At 42.2% G+C, this 14,763-nt stretch overlaps 1 protein-coding gene across 4 annotated transcripts in view; it reads right to left on the reverse strand.

Moving 5' to 3' along the window:
• PHF20 (PHD finger protein 20) overlaps window positions 1–14,763 on the reverse strand; it is a 68,885-nt gene that overhangs the window by 50,091 nt on the left and 4,031 nt on the right. For 3 of the 4 annotated variants that reach the window (XM_065645460.1, XM_065645459.1, XM_065645457.1), the window contains exons 3-6: window positions 9,359–9,473; window positions 2,852–3,023; window positions 2,579–2,663; window positions 1,750–1,829 (exon numbers count right to left, since the gene is read on the reverse strand). In XM_065645460.1, coding sequence (XP_065501532.1) covers window positions 1,750–1,829; window positions 2,579–2,663; window positions 2,852–3,023; window positions 9,359–9,441 — 420 coding nt within the window. In that variant the 5' untranslated portion in view covers window positions 9,442–9,473. Of the gene's footprint in view, window positions 1–1,749; window positions 1,830–2,578; window positions 2,664–2,851; window positions 3,024–9,358; window positions 9,474–13,938; window positions 14,069–14,763 lie in introns of all 4 variants that reach the window. The other variant, XM_065645458.1, reaches the window with a different exon arrangement.

Below are 14,763 nucleotides of genomic sequence, written 5' to 3' on the forward strand. Positions count from 1 at the left end.
TTCAGCTGGATAAGAGAAGCTGAGAGGGGATCTCATCAATGTTTATAAATATCTTCAGGGTGGGTGTCAGAGGATGGACCAGACTCTGTTCAGTGGTGCCCAATGATAGGACAAGGGGCAACGGGCACAGACTGGAACACAGAAGGTTCCATCTGAACATGAGGAGAAACTTCTTCTGAGGTGCCAGAGCCTGGACCAGGCTGCCCAGAGCGGGTGTGGAGTCTCCTTCTCTGGAGACATTCAAACCCGCATGGACCGACCTGTGTGATCTGCTCTGGTGACCCTGCGTTAGCAGGGGGGTTGGACTGGATGATCTCCAGAGGTCCCTTCCAACTCCAACCAGTCTGTGATTCATGGCCACAGCCTCTCCTACCCAGGAACAGGAACATGACACTTTTCCTTCCACTGCCAGCACATGGTTACATCAGTGCTGTACCTGAATTCACACCTCAAGTAACTCACATTCACAACTGAATATCGAGCTCTCCAGTGGCTCAGGTATTTGTTTAAACTTTACTTCTGATTGTATAAAGAGAGCTCACTAGGAAATTCTCCCTTTATGCTTTTTTATGCTAAAGAAGAGAACAAAATGTTCTAACATTACTTATCTCCTTGGTTAAGAGTTGTTAAATGGAGAGGAAAACCTAAAGTCCTTTCAAAACCTCCTCAAAGCTATGCAGAAACATGAAACTCCCCACAGGAGAGCCAAAATATTTTGTCCTTCTTATGCAGAATATTTCTTAAGATTGTTCATGTATTTAAGGCTAAATGTGGTAGAAATATTCCTCATGGCAGTGAAGATTCTTCAGATAGTTCCCTTGTGAGCATTAGTCAACCCTCAACCAGGCACAATTATTGCCATTTGAAAGCTGTTAAGAGCACTTTGTGGCAAATCTGAAAGTATTCCCCCCCAGCCTGGTAGATAAACTAACCTGGAGACTTCCCGGGAATGGCACATATCTTCACAACAGTGACAGATTTTAATTGTGTTCATTAATAGTCATTATTGGAATCTCTGTTTAAGACATATTGGGGGGAGGGATTCGATTGCTTTGCTCAAACTTAAAGCTCCAGAAAACTAAAAGTAGAAGGTATGACTAAAAACATAGGCTAGAGCTACCACACCAGAATGTGTGGCAAGATCTCAAACTTAAAAGCATTTCTGTAACGAAAATTATTCTGAAGCAAGTACTTAAAAAGTTTTAACCAAGTTAAACAGGACTAGAACTTCTCAGCCTTTTCTACAAAGTGCCTGCACATGAAAACTTATCAAAGTTGTCAAGTGGAAGACTACCAGACAGCTTCCTTGAAAGGCTCAAAACAACCAAGTAGTTACTTTGGGAATGAATAGATTCTGTCTACTCCATAATTCCCACCCTGCAATTTTTAAGATCCATGTATTTAAACTAATTGCCTACAGGTGGAAAAAAAACGTGTGTTTCAATAACCTACCACTAACCTTAGTCTGTACATCCTGAATCTTCCAATGATTTTTAGAAAACTGTTTTATTTATATGCCTATGACTTCTTTAGTCCAAGAGGTGCATGCGTGACAACACAAACCTGAGACCTTTGCAAATCATGCCACAAAAATTAGTATAACCCTTTCATTTTAACAGATTTCATTTCAGCTGTATTGTGTGTTAGCAATAGAGATGTTTCATTTGTTTCATATTTTATAATTCATCAGATCTAGCCACCTGAACTGTCGGTTCTAGAATACACTAGTAGCACGATCACAACACTTACCTGGTCTTTGGAAAAAGCTTTGACATGAATGTTTTTGACAGTCTGAACTACACCATCATAAAATTTCACAGTGTATGTACCTAAAATTTGAAAATAAAGCATGAGAGTTTAAAGATCATAAGTTAGTTAACAGAGCATCTGCTAACAGCTCCAATACTGCAGCTGCACATTTAGCTCTAGATAAAAGCTGCTTTATCTGTATTGTTAGAAACTTCAACAGCAGAGGTCTTGTGACAGGCCAGGAGGAAGAAACAATGAGGTTACCAAAAAGAATTATGGTAAACATAAACGTGCATGTCTAAGCTTAGAGTTGCTCCTTAGATTTTACTCACAAAACCCCAAGATATCTTCAGTGGACTACTCCAATAGATAATGACACAGACTTTTTCTCCTTGATCTTACATCTAGTCAGTCTAAAGCAAGCACAGCACAAGAACAAGTCCTTCATGGTCTCTTACTGACAGCAGAAGCATGGCTGTGCCTTTCCCCTTCCCCACTCCTCTATTTGGAAAGGGCGTTTGCAGCTCTGACTTTACTGTTACTACAGTTCCATGCATCTCTTGGCAATAAACTTAAGAAGAAACAACTTTTCCCAAACATATACTTAAAGCAGTTACTGACTGAATATCCCAGCAGAAAGTTCTTTCAAACTTGAAAAGATAAGAGGTTAGGTTAAAGTTGATGGCATACTAAAACATACAATTGAAAATAAAGCTTTTCACAGTTGTCTTCTGTCTGCTGTATTATCTCTCCACCTAACCAAAAAGGCTAGAACACAGTTAGAAATGCATTGTTAACGAGCATGGCAAAACCAGAAGTGACTCCTTACCATCTTTGTTAACAGAAGTAACTTTGGCTGGATAGAAGCGACAGTCAGACCAGCATGCCAGAACCTGATCATTTATATGAAATCCCTACAAAACAGAAGTGAGAATTACTGAAACACCCAACTCCATTAAAACAAAAGCATTACTTTTGCAATATTAAAAATAAAACTTATACAGTGGGCAACACAGCAAAAGTGAAACATTTTAATCTTCATAATTCATACAACTGCAGAGTAAACTATTATGTACTCAAATGTCCTCTATTTTCTACTTACTGCACAATCTTCTTCCTCATGTAATCCTTCTTTTCTTAACTGTATTTTCTCTAAGGGACGCAAATAAGGACTGTCCCAACAAAACCATTCATCGTATCTGTGGTTCCAGCGTTTGAAATGGATAAGTACTTTTCCTTCTTCATAATCAATTTCTTCAATGTGAGCTGGATACCTGGTCAAAAGGTAGATTAAGATATTCCAATTAAGAATAAAGTACGCTGTCTCTGACACTTAACTACAGTACAAAACATGACACAAATGAGGCCTTCTACATGATCAAATTATCTGATCAGGTGTGATGAGGAGCCAAGTTACTATATCTAACAACCTTTAGTTTCTACAGTCTTAATATTACTTAACGCTTATATAAGCATAAAGATGCTACAAAATGAATAAGAGCTCAGCACAGGATGAATCAATCCCAAAACTGAACAGCAAAAGCAAATACTGGCTGCAGGAAAAAGGAAACTAAGGAGTTCTTAGTCTGAGGTGGAAAAAAAACATAACTAGCGATCAAGAGGTCAAAAAGACCTTCCCTACACCTAGAAATTTCACAGATACACAGAACAGATAGCTTTAGCTTTCTCTTATCAAGAGTAACACCTGGAGGTCACTTCTCAGATATCCATCAACAGGCATCAGGAATCACCTGCCTAGCGTAACAGCAAAAGTCTAGCGTGCACACTAAACCTAAATTAACTTTTAGATTCTCAAAGTTAAATTTCACCTGCAAAGTCCTGGGAACTAAAAAAAAAAAAAATTCTCAGTATATGAAAAGTAGAAGAATGTGAGAAGAGTCAAACCCAGTTGTTTCTAATCAGGAAAATCTCATAAACTATGCATTTCTTTAATTGCATTGGTAATTTGTAACTTCAGTAAGTATTTCAGAATCGCAACATATTTCAGTATTCCAACTGAAGGTATGTTCCCAGGTATTGATGTTTTCCTCTCCGCAATAACAGCGCCAGGAAAAAAAATCTCCACTTGTTGGTGTTTTCAGCTATTTGTGGAAGGCAAGGCCCAACTGAATTAGTCAACAAAGGCTTGAAGAAAAAACAAAACCAAACCCACAAGTATTTTTTACCTGATAAGCCACACTTAAAAACATAGGTGTAGAAAGAAATAGCATCTCAAAAGGGTCAAGCCTGATGCTAAAAACAAAATCCAGACTTAAGATTTAAATGCAACACAGTACCATTTTGCAATCCTACCCAGATGAAAAGAAAAGCCACCTACAACTGAAATTCTTCAGCGGATTCGAGACACATTCAGTCATGACTTGGTCAAAAAGAGCTACAAACAGACCATGCTAGAGACTTAGGCTGCAACCTGAGACTAAGGCCCTGCCTAACACTCGATGCCACATGCCTCAAGCTGTGCCATTAGTCCACCCCCATATACACATGCAGCAAAAGCTGGAGAGGAAAACAAATGGGAGATACTTATGGTAGGGACATCTCTAACTGGTTACCAGCCTCCTCGGAAGGAAGTGACTGCCTTCATGTGACAGTCAATCTAGATTGGATATTAGGAAAAAATTATTCATGGAAAGTGTTGGCGGGCATTGGAACAGGCTGCCCAGGGCAGTGGTGGAGTCACCATCCCTGGAGGGGTTTAAAAGGTGTTTAGATGAGGTTCTCAGGGACAGGGCTTAGTGCTAGAGTTAGGTGACGTTATGGTTGGACTTGATGATCCTGAGGGTGTCTTCCAACTGAAATGATTCTATATCTCATACTTAGGTAACCCCAAGCACTGCCCCGCACAGGTTCATGAGGGGGGGAATATTCAGTGTTTCCACATATAACGACATAGTTCTATTAAACACAATTTATTCTTAAAACATCTCAGCAACTGCCCGTCACTAAGCACAGGTAATGACAAAAATCAGTAGCCAGTTCCCTGCAAAGTGCAGCAAAAAAGGGGAATTCCCAGGTCCTCTCACCCAGAGCCCAGTCAAAAGGACACTTTTGCCATCAGGACTGCAATGAGCCTAAGAGCTGTCCCGATTCTCAAAGATCAAGAGGGAAGCTGATAAAAACGACCGAGTACCAAATGAGCATGAAGCTCACAGTCCAGCCCATGCAGATAAAACCTCTGGTAAACACACTCCATCTCTAACTCCCTCCCACTGGGGACAGACAAGCCCAAGTGACAAGAACCAACTAACTCCAGGATACAAGATCTTTCCCCACTTCATACTCAGTAAAAGAAGGAACCTTGTCCATCAGAAGAACCATAATCCCAAAACCATGCACCAGTCTGACCTGTACCTATCCTGCCCCACCTTCCAAAGCCTCCCTGATAGGGGAGAGATGCTGACTTCTCATCAAGAACAGCAAAAACCTAGCTGACAATGAGACAATGCCAGCCTGGTTGAGAGCCAGCACTGGGTGAACCAGAGCTCTCAGCCAGCTCCTGGACAACATGCTGCAGAGTCTGAACAAATCTTTTCTTTCTGAAGCAACCAACATCAGCAAACGTATGCTCAGTGCTCTCGACTGGAACAGTAAACCTATTAGAAGCTGTGCTGGGTCTACCCATGAACTTTGACAACTCCCTCCCTGAACCCACTTTGCTTTCAGATGCAAAACAGCGCTGGTGAGTTTGGAACAAAGAGAGGTTCATAGGTTCTCCACAGCTCTGAGCACCACACCATGCCAGTGCAAACTTCCTCCAGCACCTGTCCCAGCCTCCACAGCGTTGAGCAAACACCTCATGCCAGGAGGCACAAGTCCTCACCAAGCTATAGGTAAGAGCAGTAACACAGCACATCCACACATATGCACCAAACAGCCTGCGGACATGCCGAGGGGGAGAGGTAACTTAAAAGAAATTCTGACTTGCTAATCAAGAAAAACATGCTATGGGAGGATACACAAAGTGAAAGGCCAAGAGCTGAGGCCTGAGAAAGAGTTCAATGGCCAAGTGTCCAGGGATGGTCCACCACATCCTCCCCAAAGCACAAAGGAAGCATTTCGCTGACTCCATGGGTTTTCAAGACAGCTAACTGATCCTGGGTAAGAAATCCTGAATATTTACTTAATACACTGTGAAAAACAAGCTGTAATCAGACACAACTTCTTGCAATACATTGGGAGGCCAAAACAAGTAGCTTTCCAGCCCAATTCAAAAGGAATGAGCAGCTTGCACCTTTCAAGGCCTTAGGCACTGGCTAAAGGGAAGGGAAAACCTCCAAGATGCCCAAACTGCTGGCATTAGTTTTGATAAGAACCCAAGTGACAATCAAACAGCAAAAACCAGCTCAAACAGCAGAACTCTCCTGACAGGGGTCAGCAATGACTGGCAACTTCAGACTCCTGTTGTCAGAGGACAGCAAACAACATGAAAATGGGTTTCTTGTAGACACGAGTTACGTTCACTCTGTGAAGAGGTAAATACGTGGAAATTCAGAATCAGAGTGCTGACTGAAGGACTTTCTGCCTCTCAGTCCTGGACTAGTTTGTATCCCTTCTCCCTTCCCACATACCAAAGCAGAATTGTTGTAAACCTCCTCTCCTGGAGCTAGGAAGGAAAGTTTACTGCCGTCAAAGCAGTGCTGAGAGGAAAGGAAGCACCTAGGAGAGCCGGTACTGAGAAGGACAACAGCTACAGGGTTTCACCTTTTCAGTACTGAGACAAAATCCTGACACCATGAGCAACTAACTCACGGGACCAACAATCTAAACCTTACCAGGGTAGCACAATACTCTAACAATACTAGTCTTGTTTCCAATATTCAAGAGCCTCAACCAGAATCAAGTCTTCACACCCATTTTACCCGCACAACAGACAGAAGAAGTGGAAGGGCTGTCATTACAATAAGGTAACACAAGAGGTGTCACCATTTCCCTCCTGCAGGCACGCAGGGCAGAGTCACTCTCTTTTTGCTGAGAGGATGTCTGCAGCTGGCCAGCTCCGAGGAGCTTCAACAAGCCAACGCAAAAAGCGCCAAAAACTCAATTCAGCCAGGACAGCGTGTGCATGCACATAGTTACAGCTGGTCTCTCCATTTCGGACTCCACTACTGGAGCAGTCCCACTGCTCCAGCCTCTGAACCCCAGCACCGTGTAGACCTTTCAGCATGCACAGAGGCACTGCCTGGGGACCAGCGCTCCTCCCTTAGTGCCCTGAGGTCAGACACTGTCACAAGCCTTTCCTGACAACTTTGATGCATCAACCAAGCCCTAAGAACTAAGCCAAGCACAACAACTACTCACTGCACTCCCTGGAGTTCAGGCCTAGGAGGTGACAGACAACTGCACCAGGAATGAAGTGCACTTCCAATACATTATGATTCCAGATACAACAAAGCAACCTTCAATAAGAGCTCTAAAGATGCAAAATTCACTTTGCTCTTTGGCAGGTAGCAGCCTCTGCATTGCCTGCTCTTCAATAGGGTCAGCATCACATCCAAACACCCTCAAAGTCCTGCAACAGCATTTCAAGGCACAAGCCCCTGCCAGGAGAGGCAGGTAATCAGAGTTCTGAGATTAAATACTCCAAAGCAGTACTGTCATTTGAGAAGCAATACTGGCCCATTAATCCACCGGTGTGTTTGGTACCAAGCATAGAAATCAAAGCCAGCTCTCCAATCAAACAAGAGGCTTCTGCCCAAGTGCCAGCATAGCACCAGAAGAACACACAAGAAACGCTTAGACCTCTGAAGCATGAGGAACATGAGGTCCTCTGAAGCACTGGGAACAGCAAGGATCAGCAAAGTTTTATGTCCATGTAAAAGCAGCGCATTGTAACCATGTCACAGAGCAGTCCTGTTCACACAGCGGCAGGTGAAAGCAGCGGGGGGGTGGAAAAGAAGTCTGATGTCCTACAAATCCACAGCTGGGGAGCTGTGTCAGCCAGTCACCACTGATGCTGATAAAAGAAAATAAGCCCCCAGCTCTTACAAATTTTGGTTCACAAACCCTGAAACAGAAATATACGCAGATCATCAGCCAATGAAATATAGACTTTCTGACCCAGGTTTGAAAAGCCTAGCAAGCAAAAGAACACTTTCAGAACTGCAGTTACTAACTAAGTTGTGAGATCAAAGAGTTGCAAAACACTGTGCACAGGACAGGTCACTTAAGATCCAGTGTTTTTAAAAACCAAACAACATGGCTTGGTTTTGGACATGCAGCATATCCGAAATTCAAATTTAAACCAAGGGATATGCGGAAAGTACAGTAGGTGTTGAATTCCTGCCCCTCAAAGTTTTCCCACCTAAGAGCTGTGCACGCCCATACTTTGGGATACTGCTGGTGTCCAAACAGGTCAGGACAACAGTCACAGACACAAGTCATCAGCCCTCCTCAAACACCATCTATACTCAACTGCATCTTTAATAAGCCTACGTACGTGTGATCTTTATTTTGCTGTATAAACAAAGCTCAAGAATACAAAAGATGCATGTAGATTCAGATCCATCCCTACCCACACAATTCTTGGTTACACTGGAAAGCCAACATAACATGCAAGTATGTTTGTAGTTCATGTCCTTTCCATAATGGGCTATGTTTACTCATTTTCACAATTCCAATCCCCTTGTACCTGGAAAACAGAGCAATACTCTGCATGCAATCAAGATGTTCTGGACCAAGTCCCCTGTGTCTAAGCCAGTGCTCCATCCTTCTGTGATGCCCAGATGGTTTTCAACACCGACTTCTGCACGCCTAACCTGCCAGCAGGTTCCAGAGCCTAAGGCAGTATCATGTCTAACCCACAAAGACTCTTAAATAAACATCAACTATAGCTGATTTCAAGAGAAAGAGAAGATATCTTAAAGAGCTAACAAAACCACATTAGTTCCTGTATTTAAGAAGTCTTTGACTCCAGCAATTTTCATTGCATGCCTCATTCACTGAGCATTACTAAACACTAATTTTTGAGCTGACTTCCTAAAAGGAACAGAGTTAGAAGGCTCAAAGTTAGCCCGAGTAACTTTTAGGTCCTTCTTCCCCTTCCTTCTGCAGCAGTTAGTCAGGAAAAGTGTTCTTCCTCACACCTGAGCTCTGCAAGACAGGCTCCAGAGCAGACTTCTGAGGGAGGAACGTGTTTCCCCACCCAATTCTTTAATTCGAAAGCTGATCACCCTCAAATGAGCACAGGCCATAACAATTTCAATCAGACTTTAAAGCTTATGAAATCACAACAGTAATGGGAAAGGAAGTAGTGAGGAACTACCTTGGGTATTCTGTACTGCAAAGGATTTCTCTCTCCATAACCTGCTCTGCAATCCGTGTATTCACATTTGAAGTTCAGTGTTATTCAGGAGTACCAGAGTCTGAAGTCCCACTAGATTTTTGAACAGTCCTATGTCCCAGACACAGACAGCACCAGTACAACACATCAGCATCTATCGCCCATTTCAACCACTGGTACATAAACTTTTATAAATTAACTACTTTCCTATAAACCAATGACTAGGACTCTAAATATTGTACCAATACAAAATGTTTAAGATATTAAAGACTTAGAGTTAATACAATATGAATGGTTTTAAAAAAATACCAGTTTTTTAATCTGTCACGGGCTTCCAACTGGGCTCCCACCTCAAAGTTGATCCCTCTTCTATTCGGAGGATGTTTTGTCATTTTGTAATATCAACACTGCTGATTTTATTCCCCTGAAAAATGCAATTAAATATCAATCACTAATCAAGACATAGACAAAGTAAGCTTATGCACCATAATCCCCAAAAGCTACATGTTAAGGGACCTCTTTATTTTCAGTTTGCAGGAAGTAATGGGGCCAATTATCTCTTAAACAAGGGTTCCCAAGTGATAGTGTGCAGAATCATTCCAAAAATGTGTTCAAAGTGGGATCTACTGGACCATGAAAGACTGAAGCTCAACTTCTGTCCATTGGTCCAAGTTCCAGGTCAATTAAGAACTCTGCAACCCAATGTTTATTCACAACCGAGACAGAATTTTCATTATGTACTCTCCACGACCCCCGTTTTGATGAAAACAAGGAATCCAGTAAACAGGAAGTGGGCAAAACCAAACACAATAACAATCTTTCAACAGCTACCATGTTAGTGAGACACTCAAGAACACCACGTCACCTCATCACTACAAACAGTTCAGAGACATGAGAAATATGGAGTTTCTTTAACCAAATTTAGAAGACTGCCTACACTGCTTGTATATTTGCATTGCTTTTTTCCCCACCACTTCACCATTTTAACCACAAAATAGGCCTCCTTAAGACATGTTTCCAACAGATAACAGGCTTAAGAAATCTCAACAAAGCAGTTTTGCTCAAGGTACATTTAGTGGAAAGTCTGATCAGGAGCTATTTTTCCCAAATTTTTGTCAGTTGTTTCGCACAAATAAGACAAATTATGATCCATTCCTGTAGTCTTCGAGCTCACAAGATCCAAAAACACAATTAAGTTTTATTCAATATTGTCCTCCTTACAGTAAGGCTGTATCTTGAAGATTCAATTTAAGATGTATAAAATGGATGCAAGTTAAATGTAACAGAAGAAAAAAACCAAACAAAAACAAAACACCTTTTAGTCTTGCACTCCAAGAATAAGGAGACGTGCACCGGAAAAAGAAATAAGCAGCACCATTTTGGTTCAAACAATGCATAAACAGCAGTGATATCAACCAAGCTGCACCTATAAATGGATTAACATTATTTCATGAAGAACTACTAAGTTAAAGTGTGGTTCAGAAATCAAAGATCTTTAGGAAAGTCATTAAGTTTCTATGGCAGAGAGAAGCTGCTCCCCTGAGACAGCGTTTAAGCCAGGCCGGTTCCAAGGGCTGGCCATGGAGGGACCCCCAGCACCCCAACCACATTGCAAAGAACCTTCTCTACCCGAGGAGAATCTGCTGTCTCCCTCTCCAGCTCTGTCATCTCATCTTCTCTGCTGTCAGAGCAGCCTGCAGCAGTGTGGGGAAAATAATGCTATTGCCTGTTAGCTCGATTTACACCAAAAGGAAAAAATCCTTTAGGCACCTAGGAACTGAGAAACATTTCAAATGACTTTTATACAACAAGCTGCTGAGTTTGCCCAGTACGGACCTGAATCAGTCCAGGAATGACTGTCTTCTAATACAGCTAGAGCTTGGGAGGGGAAGATTTACCTACCATCTCCATAGCTTTTAATTGGGAAAGGAGGAAAAAAATTAAGGAAAAGTTAGAATGGTTGGAGTTGTGCATTCTGATTAAAAACAAACAGTAAGAATTAAATTTTTTAAAAAATCTGGAAATCCAAGCAGCAAGGCAAAGCTACATTTTCTTTTTTAAACAGTTTATCCACCCACAACTCAAACATCCACTATTTTCTCTGCAGATTTACATAATTAAAATACCATTTTCTCCCACTAGCAATAAAATTTCATGCCTTCAAATGTGGAACAGACACACTTTTTGCTTAACACTTGTAGGAGAAATTACAGCTGCAAGATGACTCTTGTCCCAGTAAACTCATTTTCCCTTTTCACTAAGTAGGGACCCATGAAGACAATGTACTCCTAGAAGTACTGGGAGTACATTCCTAAAGCTCTCTGCAGTGGTTCCCTTCCCTTCGGTAACAGTTGCAATCCTGAAGAACTGGAGTAGCTTCAACTCATCTACATGAGGCTGGAAGAGGAACACACACATCTCTTGACTTCAGTATCTCATACAATAGGGCTGCTATAAATAAACATCGGTTTTAGTGAGGAATGCCTTACCATGGTTTTACTTAAATATTAAAAAAATCCACGAGTATCACAAGTAAAGAGAAGTCTGAAAAACCAGCAGAAGCTATTTGAGCATATTTACAGAGGCTGCAGACTCTGACAAGTGTGAACTCTGGAGCCAGCTGAGCAGCAGCCTTTGTCAGTGCACACATGTTCAACACCTCATTAACGTGGCCAAGATTGGAGAGTTGAGATAGAAACTCTACAGGCAAAAATCTCCTATCACTGCCCCCTCCTCCAGAGTCCTCCGTCCTCTGCCCTCCCAAGTTCTGACACTTGGGTTGCTCTGGGTTCTCTCTCACATCCCACAACGGATTCACCGTGCTGCAGCAGCCCTGGCGCTCCGCACGCCTGGCCAAGCTGGCTGTCGTCTGCGCTTGCAGCCAATTTCACAGCTTCCTCAAGCACATATATACGTGGGAGAACATTACACGAGATAAAGTCCTGAGACGATCTCAACAATCTACCCTGAAACTTATGGCCTTAGAAAAAGACTGAACCCACATGATAGGACCTTCATCGGAAGCCATCACAGAGCTCTTCACAAACGAGGCCAAAATCACCAGCAGAACCCACCCACACTTCACCAGCATGAACCATGACTGTGCGGAGAACTTCATTTCTCAGAAAGCAAGCACTGAACACAGGGGCTTGCTGCTGCTTCGAGATTTTACGTCTCAGCCTCTGTCCTCTCCTGCAAGGACTACTTAAAAACCTTGACCTACATCAAAACCGATTGTTAACACAACCACAGACAAATCAGACAAAGTCATAGCTATGACTTGGAAATAAAAACACTTCACCAGAATCTCTCTTCTAAAATTTTCTTCAGTAGAAAATGAATTTGTACCAACTTGGTACCTAAAGCAAGACATGAGCAGGCTTTTCATTTTGCTTACTCTGGGAATCCACTTTTCTCAAGTGCTCAAGACCACAATTAGAACAAGGGGTGGTTATGAGGCCAACCCCCAAAGCTGTACAGCTTTTCTCCAAACTTCTTATTCTACTATGAGGATTAGACCTGTTTCAGGAACAAACACTCCCAACAGAAAACACTTCCAAAGCTACATCACTGAAAATACACGTTTCTGTTTAAAAAGGAGAGCCTTTTCTTTCCCATAAAAATCCCCATGAGATAATTTAGCTTTCAAAGACTATTCAGGTACTTAGAGGTACCCATCAGGAAGGCACACTTCTATCAGGGCAATGCTCTGCTGACAGTGCAGGTCCTGTATACCTGCACCTCGAGCTGTTATTCCCTTCAGTTTTAAGCTCTCAGTGCTGAGCCCTAAACCTGTCACATCACTAAGTTCCAACAGAATAGGGCTCCTCTGGAAACTGCAGAAATCTTTCCTGTGTTCATATAGAGGAAAACCAAGCAGTTATGGTAAACTTTCACTAATAACAGCCTCTATTGTTTTTTCTCTGGGAACTACAGAGTCACTGCAGTCCTTTTCAAAACCTTACCTACCTTTGTAAACACTGTTTTCCAAATCACTGGTAAGTATGATTAAACGGTTCTGTACATATTATCACACCAGAAGGCCTGCCTTTAAATCAGTTCCACTTCCAAACTTAGCACTGTCTCGATTCAGTACTTCATAAGCAGCTCAGAAGAAATGCAATTCACTCCCACAATTCAGTCTCTTATCTCCTTCATCCTTCAGTGTATCTGTGCCAAACCCAGAGATTTCCCTCCTCCCCATCAGAGCAAAATGGAGGGGAAAAAACCAGGAACTCCATGAAAAAGCATAGTTCTCTAGCTTGACAAAGGAGCATAGTGAACTTTGATAGTCTGCATAAATACAAATTTTCAATGCAAAGTAGTATTAAGTTTTATTCTGGATCGTAAGCTTGCTGTCCTGGTCCTGCGAGGCATTCTGCATCAGTGGTGATGGGGCAGGACAGGGAGTGGGTTAACAAAAAACACTGGCACAGCCAGGGAGGAAAAGCAAGAGGTCATCCTGTGTCCACTGGAGATGCAGCACAGCTGTAACTGAACTGGGATACTAAAGGCTGCCCCAAGATTTGAAATGAAGTTCCTAGACAAGCAACAAAACAACAGCTTGTTTTGTTTCCTTCATGTGTAGCAGTGTGTGTGTATATATATGTGTACATATATGTGTATATATATATATATATGCTAAAACGGGTTTGCAGACAATTCCACAAAGCCTAAACTGACTCTGCCATTCACCCCAGCACAGGACAGCGTTCCAAACCTGCCAAATCTGCATGCCCACTTTTATCCTGCCCAGGACTATGTCCAATCACATTTTGCACATCAGGCTTTTACTGCTCTGCAATAGTTTTGACCTTTTACTTATAGCATCTGCATACACGATACCAAGCCTTGCATCTTCACCAGTGGTAAAAGGATGAAAGCCTCACCCAGTTCACCCCCTACAATATGCATGGCCCCAGCAGGGATGGTCAATCCAGAGAAGTCCACGGTCCCCACCACACCTGGAAGACCTTGCAAGTGCATGACCACAGCCATGCTGTGCTGAAACCACAACACCTGCAGACAAGAAAAGGCAACGGCTGCGTCAGACTGCAAAACAGGATTTATAGACACCACTTATATAAACATTACAGCATCTTATGAAGACTAAGTACAAGTCTCACAAACATTTGAACATCACTTTTAAAAATTGTTTTGGTGTCAACTTGGGAAATTGGCTACAACAAACTTTTATTGCCTGCAGACAAAAGAAAATGCCTGCCAGGTTTTGCCTGCAGCAGCATTGCTACCGTGAAGTGTGCCTCACTGTATCCTACCCTACATAGAAAACCAGAAATAAAGCCCCACACCCGTTCAAATACTAACCAAGAAACAGCTTCTGTACTGTTTATCTAAGGATCCCTACGCTCCTCCCTCATGTTCTGTTCATGCATTCCATTCCATAGCAAGATGAGCGAGTTTTAGGACGGAGCTGTAAGTTTCAGAGGATGTCCTTGGCACTGGGATTCCAAAACACAATGCCTCAGCTCTTAAGGTGTTTTTTTTTTTAATGCAACAGAAGCAGAAACAGGAAGGATTTGAACTGGACTTGAATACCAACAGACACTGCAACAAATTCCAAACACTGAATCACCTCCCTTTTTCTATCCAAAAGACATTTGAAACACAACACTGGACTTCATGCAGTTCTTATTTTGCACCATGTAGGATCCTCAACTAGACCTTAACGGCACTCACTTCTTGCTTTAAAA

Source organism: Caloenas nicobarica, chromosome 15 (assembly GCF_036013445.1).
Source record: "Caloenas nicobarica isolate bCalNic1 chromosome 15, bCalNic1.hap1, whole genome shotgun sequence".
NCBI lineage: Eukaryota > Metazoa > Chordata > Aves > Columbiformes > Columbidae > Caloenas > Caloenas nicobarica.